The sequence below is a fragment of the Odontesthes bonariensis genome, chromosome 13 (genome assembly GCF_027942865.1).
Source record: "Odontesthes bonariensis isolate fOdoBon6 chromosome 13, fOdoBon6.hap1, whole genome shotgun sequence".
Lineage (NCBI taxonomy): Eukaryota > Metazoa > Chordata > Actinopteri > Atheriniformes > Atherinopsidae > Odontesthes > Odontesthes bonariensis.
The window spans coordinates 13,967,779-13,982,675 of NC_134518.1; the positions used below are offsets into that span (position 1 = coordinate 13,967,779).

The 14,897-nt window shown below is 40.6% G+C and overlaps 1 protein-coding gene across 1 annotated transcript; it reads left to right on the forward strand.

Annotated features, from left to right (window-relative positions):
• The first annotated feature begins 355 nt into the window (after positions 1-355).
• Positions 356-14,501, forward strand: clint1a (clathrin interactor 1a). The gene is made up of 12 exons (XM_075481050.1): positions 356-524; positions 3,962-4,066; positions 5,160-5,256; positions 5,441-5,549; positions 5,938-6,102; positions 6,215-6,398; positions 6,804-7,020; positions 7,138-7,228; positions 7,722-7,787; positions 8,296-8,591; positions 13,190-13,382; positions 13,486-14,501. The coding sequence occupies exons 1-12, from the start codon at positions 484-486 to the stop codon at positions 13,779-13,781; spliced, it is 1,860 nt and encodes a 619-aa protein (XP_075337165.1). The 5' UTR covers positions 356-483; the 3' UTR covers positions 13,782-14,501.
• The last annotated feature ends 396 nt before the right edge of the window (positions 14,502-14,897 follow it).

Genomic DNA, 14,897 nt, shown 5'->3' on the forward strand with positions numbered 1-14,897 from the left:
ACTGCCTCATTCAGCAGGCCCCAGAGGTTCATGTGTGGATTCCAGTTTAAATACTTGCCGTTTAATTTTTATCTTTCCGCTGACAACTATTTCTGTCCAGTTGTTTTATCTCCCCACACGCTGTGTATCATTCTGTCTGCCGCTTCTTTTTCGGCACAAGGTTAACTAACGTCTGCCTCGGAACCCAACGGCGGTAATCTCATTCAGTTATCTAAGAGATTAGATTAATGTACTTACAGTATCAATAGTGGTACCGTCACACGAATAATAAACTACAACTCCAATGCTGCTTTACGCAGTTTTGATGACGTTACAGGGGCATTTACTGCAGTAACCTTTCCTGTCTGACTGGTGCGTTTGCGCCTCCTGTCTTGAAAGGGAGGTGAAAAATAGTTTACTTTCCAGAGTTCAAGGTTTGGTTTCGGTCCTCGTCGGGAGTAAAGGGTTTTGCCGAGGCAGTAAGCCCCTTTTCACAGAGCCAAGATGCTTAACATGTGGAAAGTTAGGGACTTGGTTGATAAAGCGTGAGTATTATCTGACTATACGTTATCTATTTTGTGTTATTTGTGCCTGTAGTTTACCTGTTTGAAAAAGACACGTACCCAAAACTTTGACGTCACGTCACTCTAACAAGTTAGCTAGCTTGTAAGCTATTAGCAAGTTAGCTGACTTTCAATAATACTTTTTGTCTTGATATGAGTATCTCGTGTTTATTTAAGTTATTTTTCTCCGTTTTTTCACTTGTCTGCTATGACATTTACAACGGTATGCGATGACTGAGCGTGTCTTTCTTGTGTTCTGTCCGACAGTGCAAGCTAACTCTCTTAGCTGACAAGCTAATTATATAGCCACTTTACTGGGAAGCTCGCTCACTGGGCTAGCAAGCTAAGCTAGTTTGACAGCCCCTCGACTCAATAACCATCAGGGAACGTTTAGAATTTTGAAATACAAGTTTCCCAAACGATGTTTGGCTACTTCTGTCTTAAAAAACGTTTAAGTACATAACTGTGTATTGGAGCACTTAGCAGTATAATCGTTAGGACACTTGTAGCCACTTCACGTTACATTAGCTGTTCTATAAATTATGTTAACTGTCTATCATAAAGTTACAGCATGTGGCTGGATTACAATAGTCTTCGTCGCCAACTTCTTGTGTCAAAACGCCTGTTCGTTAAATCAAACAAGCTAAATCTAAGCGTGGCAAAGTTCACCAATGTTGAACAGCATACTTCATAATACATTGACGTATTATCCAGTAATTTTATTAAGAGTGCCGAAGAAATTATTAACACCTTAATCCCCACTCTTTTTTTTTTTATTGCAACACTTCACATAGTAAAGCTGTATTTGTATAATGATTTACAGTAACTAAACCAGTAGTTTAATCTGTGAAGGTAAGTGTTTGGTGGTTTATTTATGGGGATCTGAGACTGTCTTCTGGAATTTGACGATTTAAGTATAGTTAAACGAGATTAGGTACGGTTTACCTTTCTACCAGATTTTACAACAAAATAAATTATCAAAAGCATGTAAAGAACCCATTCTCAGTTTAATTTGTGTGCTGTGTGTACTTCTTGTATACTTCTTTTGGGCCTTTGCATTATTTGGTTAAAGCATTAGACACACCCGTAATCTAATGGCCATGAATCTAATAGCCTACCAGAACCTTTTTGTCAGTCAGTGCTGAAGTTGGTCAAAGCCTTGTGGTCGCTGCACCTTTTTGTTCTTCTTTGTGCTGTGTTTACTTTCAGCAGCTAACTAAACATGAGCATGTTGTGGTGTACTGTACTGCAGGGCCGTGCAACGTTATTGCACAATTGTATCTCCCTTCAAAGCTTTAGTGGGTAGTTTTTCAAACCCAGACAATGGAATGTGACTCAAGATTGTCGTCCTGTGGAGGAACTTGTCTCCCTGCAGTGTGACCTTTTGCAATAAGTCTTCAGTTTGTTAGACGATGTCAGATAACGAGAAAGAGCAAAACGTTTGGAGTATCCATGTTGAACTTTAGTTGTGGGTGATGATAGAGCTTGTGCCATAGCACGTTTAGAAATGATCACATTAAGAATCTGTGTTTTCATGAAGCATCACCAGACTCAAACCATTTACAACAACACTGACAGTGACATGGTGCAGCATTCTTGTTGTGTGAGTAAACTGAAGTTAATTTATGAACTGCACTTACGTTCATGAGTAACTGCATGGGAAATGTTTTGACACAACACTATTGTAGCGGAAATCTGTGTGATAGTGTGTCACTGTGAGAGTATCACAACTTCCGTTTTATCTAACTGATAAGCTCGGACAGCAGCTCCTCTGTGGCGAGATAAATTGTTGCATCACTACATCATGTCTTCTTGTGCTTTGCTGTCATTCATGCAAGTAGTTTCAAGAAAAACTCAAAATATATGAAGTTAGAAATATAGCACATATAGCCCACAGAGCACACACCCCATTCCTCAAGACGATGTGAAGCTGGGTTAAAACATGATGGCCTTCTTTTGAAACAGATTAAGTTTTGCCTGGGATTAAAACCAACAGTCAAACAGGGACCCCTCAGCAGTTACTGTCAGCCATGCTTCACCTCTGAGACAGATTTGAATCGCTTGCGAAAGGGCGCAAGGCATGGTTACGGAATACTTTTCTATGCAAATTGGAAGAGATCAGATTTTACAAGACTCGGTTGTTAGACTGGTTATATCTTGTAGCTTCAAGTAATAATGCAGCCTGTCTGTGTAAATGTAAAGAGCTTCTGTATTACCTGTACAACAAATTACTGTCGCTCTGAGGGGGCCTGTACATTTTATTGCTGATGTGGTAGTAGGGAGGCATTGGAAGTTACAAGTTTCAAATTTCCTTGTTGTCCGGCCATGGATAAAGTTGTGAGAGTGCTTGATGGATGATCTGGAACAAGATTTTAGTTTGGGTTTTGATTATTCTTCTTTAGTCCTGTTAAAAGCCATTATTATAAGCGAATAGAGTGCCTCTTGGGTATGCCTTACACACACACACACGGAGCACAATGTATAGAAATGGGATACACTGCTCCCTGTGAAGCATAAATTTAAAAATATTGTCTCGATAACCAGTTTATCCAGTTACTGCTGAATAGATATCAGATCCCGCATATATCGGTCTGTTTTCACAAATCAGGAATGGTCAAATTGAGATTGAAAATCTCAACAAATGTCTCATTTCCAAGGACAGTTAATAGGCCATGTAAACAGACAACAGTGCAGCAGTAATGGTCACACATCATTTATATTTCTGCATTATTGTTTTCCCCTAAAGTCCTTTGTATTTCTCAACTTTGCTGCATATTCTCTAAATTGATATTTGATGCACATTAGTTTCTTGTCTGACACGTTGGTTGGTTGGTTATGGGAGTGTGTATGTGCATAAGCCAAGTAGCAGAGACTGCTGCCAGTTTGTGTAATATCGAGTACATTTATTTCCAGTTCGATTTTATTTAGTTCTGTAATCATTACAATTTCGAACGTGTTCATGAGTGTCATTTCATCACTTGTAAAATATAGAGTCCTCTGAGTTTATAAAACAAATATGTTGTTAGCTTAAGTTCTTAGAGAGCTAGTATTCTTACCACTTAAGTTTCTTTTTTCTTATGAAGTTGGTTTCTCAGAATGTCGGCAGGAAAAAGCTCCCCCACACACACACACACACACACACACACACACACAGCACAGTCCTGTTGTGCTCTGCACCACTTTATGTTTCATTGGTGTTTTTGTAGAATACAGATTTGCATTTGCTGGTTCAGTCCCTTGTTTCCCTATTGCTGCTTTAGCTTATAAAAGGACAAGTGTATGCGTGTGGTGGTTATGAGGAGTGACTTTTATCTTTTATTGTCTGTGTTATTGGTGTCAGCGGCGGCCACACACAGGACAGAGACACCTTGTGAAATGCTTGATGTAAGCAGGGAAGTCTTTGTGTTTTTACTCTACAGAACGAACGTGGTGATGAACTACTCAGAAGTGGAGTCTAAAGTCAGAGAGGCCACCAATGATGACCCTTGGGGGCCATCAGGACAGCTGATGAGTGAAATTTCTAGGTAAGGACAACATGATGTTCTACAACATATCAAGGTTAATTATAAACAAAGGCAAACCAGAGACAAATAGAGCCTCTTACATCTGCATTTTCAAATTTCTTTAGTTTTTCTCAAAAGAAATTCCCTTTACTCTGAACAAACTTGATTTCAGTTTTTGACTGTATCCAAAAAACTCACTGTTTTTGAGACAGGATTTTTCTTCCAGCCAGAAACTATTCTGGTAATTTTGGTTGAATTGAATGCGGGTCTCATGAGTGCCACAACCTGAGCTCAGCACGAGTATTCAAAATGCCACAAGCACTGTTTGTACACCCATTACTGGCTTTTAAAAGAGTTAAGAAATTGTTGTGTTATCAAAGATTTCTTTCTTTTTGTTGTTGTTGTTGTTGAACAGACCACAGAGTGACATAAACTAAACTTATCCTCTAGCTTGACTTGGGGATTAAATAATTTCATTAGGACAAAATGCTGGATTGTTTTAACTTGTTTTTAATCCAGCTATTTTTTAAAATTTTCTATTAACTTTGAACTTTTTTAAAAAATTTTACAATTCGAATAAAATTGCTGTGTTTTTCCACAATGTTTGCTTCAACAGGATTTGACTTATGGTGGCAAGGTGTTAATGACCCAGAACTCTTCCAAACTAACTTAAGCTAAGGTTAAAAGGGGCCCATACCTGACTGCTTTTGGTCCACGGAAGGTTTTACAAAAAAAACCCAAAACAACAAAAAACCCTGTCTTTTCTACAAGAATTGAGCTATTTGTTACTTGGCATTAAATGTAAACAACATGAAATGGGTCTGAAACTCCTAATTTATAGCACTGTTTAGAGTGACATATATAAGGACAACTTTTAATCCTTTTGGGTTCAGATTTATTTAGTCACTGCAACTCCTGGTGTGCAATGCAAGCACAAATGCTATTAAGGAGCCTGTAGTACCTGAAACACTTTAAACTTTGTGAGACTGTCCCTGAATAAAAGCTATGATTAGACTCTCCGGTTTAATTGTCAGTTGACATGCATTGCAGATGCACACGTTTGTGAGTGATAATGTCTGCCTCTCTTTGATTCGTCCAATGTGTGTATAAACAGAGCCACCTTCATGTATGAGTTGTTCCCAGAAGTGATGAACATGCTGTGGGCCCGCATGTTGAGGGACAACAAGAAGAATTGGAGGAGAGTCTACAAGGTCTAATTGCAACATCCCACAAACGCACATGATTAATTATGACTCAGAGCTCAAAGACCAAAGCGCTTAGTCCAGTTTTGATTAGTCCTAAAACATGACTGAAGTTCAATCTTGTTGGAAGAAGAATTGATTTTCTCAATCAATCACGTTTTGCTCCAACTACTTTTGTGCTTCTTTGTCTCAGTCCATGTTACTGCTGGCCCATCTAATCAGGAATGGATCTGAGAGGGTTGTAACCAGTACCAGAGAACACCTCTATGACCTGAGATCATTAGAAAGCTACCACTTTGTAGGTAAGGTACCATTCTCGTCTTTATCTACATTTGATCTTTTTAGAACTTTAGAACTGTTTGCTGTGCGTCATGCATTTTGTTTTGATGGGATAATAAGTTCTTTGCACATCAGAACTGTAGTGTGTTTATCAACAATAGTTTTAGTGTTAGCTGTAATGAATGCATGGAGGCGCTAAGCACTGCTTAATCCACAAACTCTTAAAACACACACACACACACACACACACACACACACACACAGTCTTCCCCAAAGCTGCTTTCACTCTTTCCAAAGATGTTTATTTACAAGTAAGAACCGTCAGTGTTCCCTTTACCTAGATGCTTATTTATGTTATTTAACACCTCCGCATCCAAATTAATTAATACATTTTTTTGTTTCTCTCTCTAGATGAGAATGGGAAGGATCAAGGAGTGAATGTTCGTCAGAAGGTGAAGGAGCTGGTGGGCTTTGTTCAGGATGATGACAGGCTTAGGAAAGAGCGGAAAAAGGCAAAAGAGAACAAAGACAGATACATCGGTGTGTCCTCTGACAGTATGGGATACCGACCTTACAGTAAGTTCATTTAACAAAATCTATGAATTCTAAATGGATTCACATTCTTTTCACTGTGATGTTTGTGAATGTGTGTTTGAATCTTGATTTCTTTCCTTCTTTTTTTTTTAAGCCGGGGACAGGTACGACACTGGCGACAGCCGGGGAAGCTGGGATGACGACTGGGACAAGAATAAAGGGCCATTTCCGTTCAGCGAAAAGTTGGGGGAGATCAGCGACAAAATTGGCAGCACCATTGATGACACCATCAGCAGGTTTAGAAAGAAGGACAGAGATGACTCACCTGATCGGTTCAGGCAAGAGGATGTTAATATGATATAATATAAGAGATACAAACACAAACGAATGTTTTCTAATCTGCTAAAGGTTCTTAAAAATGTCTGATTATGATCATGTTGGAAAATGTCAAACACAAGGCTTCTAAATGGCAAATTAACAAAACAATTGGTGATGTCACGACAGCTCCGTCCATCGTTCACTTACAGGCAGGACCAGAGTTGAATTCAGTCAGATTTAAAAGCACATTATGGGTAGCACCTCTTCCTCTAATCATCAGTGCACCAAAACAGACATTGGTGGGGGAGATTTTCTGAAACGTGACAGTTTAACAGTTTTCGACCTTTCAATCAAACTCGGAACAAAGATCCGTGTACAGAAAACAGCCCTGGTTCGTTTGACCTGAACTAAGTTTTTCTCTGCAGTGACAACGATGAGGACCGCGAACGTTCGTCTCGCAATGGTCAGACAGGAAAAGAGTTCAAAGACGAAGAGGAGACTGTTACCACCAAGAGTGTTCACATTGTCCAAGCAACAGAAACTACAGCAACGCGAAAGAGAGGAGGACCGTCCAAAAAGGTGGACCTGGGGGCCGCAGCTCACTACACAGGAGATGGGAGCCCAGACACCGCTGCCAAACAGGTAGCAGGATCACAACAGAGAATATAAAATGAGATAAGACTTTACTGATATGGCTCTGGTTGGGCGTGATTATGTTTGCACTGTGTTCTGATTTTCTTTTCTTTACATTTTTCCCAGACCCAGCCAGCAGCAGCCCCGCAGCCCTCCAGTACAGGTCTAGCTGACTTGCTGATGGTGGACACGGCCTCGAGTCAGCCTGCCCCCACAGGTATGATTTAACTGAATTCTTCGAATACTCTGACACTTAGTGACACTTGTTATTAGTTTTAGCAGGAAATGGATGCAATCAGGTGGGATTTTTTTTTGTGGTCTCAACAGGCTAATAGGTCAAAGACCGGAACCAGGAAAAAGGCAAACACAAAGGCAAAGATGGCCTTCTAGTAGACACTACAGTAGCTACAGGCACACACTAAATACTGTTGAAAGATTATGCCCAGCTGCTGAAACAAGCTTCAGATTTTGGGGACAGCAGGGGGAGGGAGTTGATGTATAGGGACTAAGTACACCAGATGTTTTTTTGGAGGAGTTCCTTGTGGATGGAGACAGCCAGAGTGCTGAACAGATGTTTGGCCTCGTCCACAAATCCTTTCCTTCAGCCGCTCCCCTCCGTCCTACACCTCTCACACTGAAGGAATGCTAACTATGTAAAAATGACACCTGGAACTGACCTGCTTTGTCTTTTTGCTTGTCTCTCAACCCAGACCTGATTGGTGGATTTGCTGACTTCACCTCAAACGCTGCCTCTGCTGGACCGTCGTCTGGATCTGGTTGGTTTTAAGAGTTGTTTTTTTTTTTTTTTTTTTTTTTTTTTTTAAAGTGTGTGCCAGGGTATGCTGTCCTGTTGCAGTCGTACTGCTAGAATATTCAGAGGGATGCTGAGGGAGCTCTGGCCATATGGAGCCTGCTACCTGCTATGCATAATAAGAACAGACACACATCAACTCCTGTTATGGATGACAAGGAGACGGGGACAGAAGAATAAGAAGTTGCTGGGGGTGGAGGAAGCTCTGAGTGAGGGGAAGAGACAACAAGCTGGGCTAGTTCAATGAAAATTTAAAACACAGCACAAGTGGTTTCTAAGAATGTCATAGATAAAGCTAGACTCTCCACAAAATGTTGTGCTTTATTCTTTCTTGCTATGACAGATTCAGATTTGCTTGTATGACTTCTGTTCTCTGAATCTTCAATTATTTGTAGAGCTCTTAGGATTCATTTCCTGTCTCGATGACAAGGATGACCATTCATGCATGTTTTTGCTCTTTCATGTTGCTGCAGCACCATCCTCTAACACCAATGGAGACTTTGGAGAATGGAATGCATTTCCTGGAGGTCAGATGCCAGCATCTGTTCAGAGTGTCAACATCAGTGGAAATGACCTTTTTGGAGGCTTTCCAGCAGGTGCTGCCGCTGCCCCCACCCCGGTCTCGGCTCCAGCCTCTGGTCCCGCCTCAGCAGACCTGTTTGACTTGATGGGGCCAACTCAGTCGCTCACTTCCTCCCAGAGCCTAAACTTTAGCATGAGCAGCACACAGAGCATGAGCACCACAGTCCTGCCCCAGTCTAAATCACAGGTATGCATGATTGCACTCATGCACACTCACATTCTTTTTTTTAATTATTTATCTATATCCATAGCATTACAAGCCTTACAAGTGTAGCGGGCATAAATGGAATACAGGTGAAATACAGGTTATGGTCATGTAACAAAACACTTTGTGTGCATGGATGCAGTGTTTGAGGTATTTGGGGAACAAGTATTCTCCATTTTGAGACAGAGAAAAGTATAATAATATAACTTATTATTACAGTGGAAACCGCTTATAGTGATCACGTTGGTCCAGAGCCAATTTGAACACTATAAGCGGTTGATTACTAAAACCGAATTTGTATTATTTTTTTTTTTTTTACTCCCTTGATTCCTTTCTGGACGTCTGCTTCTGCCTCGCTAGCTAACGTAACGAGTTGACACCGGGCAGCAAGCCGAGATGCTGCGGCGAAGATTGGCATTCCTCAGGCTACCTTCTAATTAAGCAACGAGAGACAGTCACGAATGTTAACGACGGAGAAAGAAAACGACGGCGCCCGGTAAAAGCACATGAGGAATGCCAAGCTTCGCCGCAGCATCTCGTTGTCTCGTTTTTGGTAATTTGTCATACGCCTCGAGGAGACTACGTTTTTCATTCAGAGAAAATGACTTCCTTTTTCCAGCCATGATTCGTGCGCTTGCTGCCCGGTGTCAACTCGTTACGTTAGCTAGCGAGGCAGAGGCATAGGGCAGTAGCATAGGGCAGAAGCATAGGGCAGAAGCATAGGGCAGAAGCATAGGGCAGAAGCATAGGGCAGAAGCATAGGGCAGAAGCATAGGGCAGTAGCATAGGGCAGTAGCATAGGGCAGTAGCATAGGGCAGTAGCATAGGGCAGTAGCATAGGGCAGAAGCATAGGGCAGAAGCATAGGGCAGAAGCATAGGGCAGAAGCATAGGGCAGAAGCATAGGGCAGAAGCAGACGTCCAGAAAGGAATCAAGGGAGTAAAAAATAAAATGGCAAAAAAATAAAATACCTACACGTAGTTTTAAAATGATTTTTGCACATGTTTACATTCATAAAATGGCCAAAAATGAACATTATAAGCGGATTTCTTGATTACTATAAACAAATTATTTAAACAGCATTTGTATAGAAATGATTCTGTCCCAAGCCTTTTGATCTATATAAGCGGTTGATTACTATATCCGTGACCACTATAAGCGGTTTCCACTGTATTTTGAAAGGACTTCGTGACATGAGAAAATTCAGGTTCATCAGACGATTACGCTGCTTCGCAGTTCGTGTTTCTACCTCCTTTAAACTTTTTTTCTTCTTGAACCACTTTTTTATTTTTTTATTTTTTATTTAAATTAAATTATTTTAGCAAACTTTTATTTATTTATTTCTTCCCCTACCATTGAGTCTCGGACAGACTCTATAACTGTAAGCTGAAAACTTTTGACATTTTTATGTCTGCACCTGGAGCACACTTGCAACACCAGTGTGTCAAAGCTGGTGGCGTCATTTTGAATTAACCTAGAAATAAATAAAAAGAACCCAATTAAACAGGAAGCACAAAATTATTGTAATGGGTAACCGTGTTTGTGTTGGATCATGTTAATTAGTAAATATTAGTGGCAAAACTCTGGAGTAGGACTGTCAGCATATCAAATTTTCAGGAATTCCCTAAAATTATATTAGAGATATATTTAGAAACTTTAACGCCGTCAGTTATTTTCATCTCTACCTTTGATGGAACCATTTTTACTTTAATAATTAGACACAAATTATGATTGTGGAAAGGTGTAAACAGTTGTTAACTACAACTCTACCTCAGTGTATAAAAAGAACAGTCATGGATACTATGGGTACCGTAAAGGCAAACAAGGGATCTAATAAAATAAAAGATTTGCAATCAAATGAAACAATAACACTTCTGTGGAACATATTTTGAAGCGGCTGTTTCCAGCGGTTCTTGAAACTCTGGCCTTAGAGATGGCTTCATCTTAACGTGCGCTGTCCATGGGGGGCTTTTCTTTTCTTATGTGTCATTTTAGATTTTGTTCACTGACCTTAATATCTGGATTCCTCTTGTTTTTTTTATGCTCCCTGATAAATAACATGGGGAATAGTAGAAAATGCTAACCCTTTTCACACATCAGTTACATCTTCTTTGTGCCAATAAAGCACATTTGTTAACCTACCACTCTTCCCCTTTGGTGATTTACACATACCAAACAGAGGAAGCTCAGCTCTGCATCGTATGTGCTTACACACATCTCTGTTCGCCAATGACTGCTTTTAAGGCACATCGGCCCCAGCATGGAAGTCATACGTGCGCACACACTACTGTAGTGAAATCTGCAGAATTATGATTAGGAAAGTGGGTAACCAAGTTAGTCGTATTGAGCTGTTGCACAGGTTCCATAAAAATCTCCAGCCTGATGATTTTTTTTTTTTTTTTTTCCAGCAGTAGCAACATACACTGGCTCATTGTAGAGGCTGTTTTCTGCTTCTTCTTCTCCTGTTTGTGTGAAGGGTGCAGCAAACATCCTCATATGTGACTGCACCGCCACATATTATGTTGGAACGTTAAAGTGAAGGAACCGCCTTTAAATTAGTCCGCAGTATTATCATATGCTCGTTTTTACCACAATAGTGAAACCGTTATGGCCAGTACCAGTCATGATATTCAGCTGTGGAGGGCTGTCAGCGCTGTGAACTATGATTAGAACTGCTTCAAGAGAAACGATGCTGTGATTACAAGTGGATGGCGGTCCACACCAAAACTATAACAACCACGATTTCATGAAATGATATAGTTGGAAACACTTTGAGAGTGAATTTGATGACAAAAAGAAAGCAATTAAAAATGACAGCCAATCAATATATTGTTCGGGTCATGTCTTCTCTTTTGTGGTTTCTTAGAGATTTACTGCTTTTCTAGTAGGATCAATAAGCTACCACTTATTAAAAATTCAAACTAACACATGCCTTTACTGCTCTGAAGTTTTTTTCTTTGCTGATGTGCTCTTTGACAAATGCTGGGACACCATCAAACTGCTGTTGACACATTTAAAAGTGTCCTTAAAACATAAAAAAAAAATGGAGCTCGTAACAGGGTGGTTGATTCTCTTAATTCTTACGTAAGACTGTAAATGGTTAGGAAACGCAACACATATCGCTCAGAGAGTGAGGCATGTCGTAGTTGCAAAGAGAAAGCCACTGCTCTACAAAACAAACATTGACGCCCATCTGCAGGACTGCTGGTAAATGACGGTGCTTCTACCAGCATTACAAAAAGATGCTATTTTACACATGTGCCCTGCTAAACTAGCTGGCCCCCTCATCAGTTGTTGCTATTGGCCTTTTGTATAAGTAGATATTGTGCTTGTCCAAGTGCTCTAACTTTGTTTTGAATTGACACAATTACTCTCAGTCAGGATGATCCATAAAGCCAAGACAAAACAAATCTGTTATTGAATTGCTGAGCATGAATGCAGTCTGCTACAGTAAGACATCTCACTTTGAGTGCCGGCTGGTTTATTAATATGGACAAAAAGGTTTGGAGGTTTTAAATATTAATCTTCTCTGCTCTCCTTAAATGTTTCTAACGCCACATGGAATTATTGCTCAACGAGATAGCTTAAGATCCATCTATTTATGCCTTTGTAATTTTCAGCTCAGTTTGCAAATATTGTCGTATAGTTGAGTAAAGGAAACAATTGAAATACAATGAATGGTCAGTTTATTTCAATCCTCAATTCAGTTCCTCATCATGAGCATGCATGGGTCCTGCAAAAAATGATGAAATGTGTGCTAAGTGTCATGGTAACATCCATCTGAATGCCAGAATAGTAGATTTTAACAAGATGAGCAGTGTTACTTTACCTGCCAGTGGCTGGTAATGTTGTGGCTGATTAGTTTAAGAGCTTTGCAACACATTTCTGGGAAGTAATAACAAATCCCCCTCTTGGAAAATAAATATATGGCAAATGCATGTCAGAAGCTGTACACCACTCCAGCACAAACTTAATTTTTTTTTTTTCCTCGCTCGTCCTCTTGCCTACCACTTACACTCCTTGGTGACCACCTTAGTCAGCAAGCCTGTTTGATAGAGACATCCTTGTGTGACTGAAAGACAGAGGACAAGTATCTTGGTGGAGCGTTAAACATGCAGCCCTAACCAGATGCTCATCTCCCCAAGAGACCGCCCACTTACCACCCACTCCTCCTGTTACTGACACAGAATGAAAAGAATGAGATGTGAGTTCCAAAAACATTAAAAACCCAACTAAAGCTTGCATATGTTGACTGTATTTCCATGTTAAAAGGTTGCTGACCTACTTAAAAAAAGGGGGGAACAAAAGAAACATTCTTTGTTTTACTGATATGACACCCACTTCTTCGTTTTTTTTCCAGCTTCTTTGCATGGTATGTTTTGTAATGAGTTCAGAAGCAACACAAGCAGATTCCTTTGACAGTATCAGGATTAAGTGGATCAGAGCTCAGGGTTTGAGACCTTGAATTATGGAGACAAAAGGCTTTTATGCATTTTACCACAGTAAACATCTGTTGGTTATGGCATGAAGTGGCTATTTTTTTTTCTTAACATTGTGCATACACTTTCTGTCTTTACCAGCCCATGCAGAACATCGGGGGCCCTCTACAACTACAGCCTGGGCAGCACGGAATGGCCTCCCAGGGTGCAGGAGCCAAAGCATCTCTCCCATCCACTTGGTCAGATCATTCAGTGAACATCAGCCTGGACTTTCTGGCCCCTGGTATGCAGCCCCCAAAGCTGAGCCAGCCCAGTCTCAACACCCTCCAACAAGGTCAGATTAGTCGGCAGCAAATTTAGCCAGGGTTTCACCCTGTAGATCTGGTGCAACTTGAACTTTTATTTCTTCCAATCACTGTATTTTCTTTACTTTTCAGGCAATCAAGCCCCTGCCAACATGCTGTCCCAGGGATTCTCTAGTATGAGTCTTGGACCTTCAACAGTCAGACCACCTGTTAATACTATGATGCACCCTGGTACTGGCATGGGAATTGGCATGGGAATGGCCCCAAACCCAGGCATGATGGGGATGGGGATGGGCATGAACATGGGGATGCCACAGGGAGGTATGACCATGGGAATGCCCGGTGCGATGGGAATGGGGATGAACCCTGCAATGGCCCAACAGCCCAAACACGATGCCTTTGCTGACTTTGGAAACTTTGGAAAGTGATGCAACTGGAGAGCGAAGATTATCAGGAGTGGTGGCAGTCTCTCTCCGTCCATTGGGGAAGGATCGTCATGAGATGCAAACAAAGAGTACTTGAATTATGTCAACCATCTTATTTCCAACACCCCGTGTCTTCATTCTTTTTTTTCTTTTTAAGTAGTGAATGGATCTAATGAATGTGTGTGGATTGAACCAATGATTTATGTGGTCCGGGATGGTGGTTAGACACACAGAGGATGTGTGTTTTCGGTTAAATGTCGGCTAATGAGAAGAAAAGCGCCATTGAGAAAATGTCGGGGGGGATTTTGCTTTATAACCTCAATCAGGTGAAATCACCAGAATAGCAAAAAAATTAAAAAAGAACAAAAAAACAGAAATCAGTAGCTGCATAATTTCTTGTTGAGATGCATTCTCAGTACCTTTACCTAATAATTCATTTTGATAACACGATCGGCCATTTTAACTTCCTAACATACATTTATGAATGTCAAGTTACCTCTTTTTCTTTTCTTTTTTTAAATTTTGGGTCCTCTTGTCTTCCTTTGAACTGTAAATAGAAATCTGGAGCCCTTAAAATAAGTTATGAAGTCAACACACAAGAGGCTGTGTCTGTATCATACAGATCAAATCTGATATGAATTAAGATCTAGAACGATGCACATCAATGCGCTCTCTTTGTACATAAGTGTCCACACTCCAAATGTGGCTGTAAGTGTTGGGGGGGGGGGGGGGGGTAATAATTGTTTGCCGTGGAACCGATTGAGTCATTCGAGATTTTTTTTTTTTTTTTTTGTTCCAACAGTCCATCGTTTGTGGCCTTTCTTATTGGAAAAATATCGATATATTTCACCGATTAAGAATACTATAATCACTTTGCGTCCAAATGAGATAATCAGTGGGAGAAGCCTCTTCATGGGCTCGTGGGTTCTTCCTTGCAGCACGCGGTGCCTGAAAGAAAGTTGCCTTTTCTCTTCAGCCAACCTGAAGGAGACGCTGGGACTGTGCAGTGCTGAAGAGAGCTGCCAGAGTGGAGCTTCTGTACTATGTACAAACGGTGTATGTTTGTATTTGGGCCTTAAGCCAAGTGTGCTGTCTGCTGAGTATATATATATAAAATCC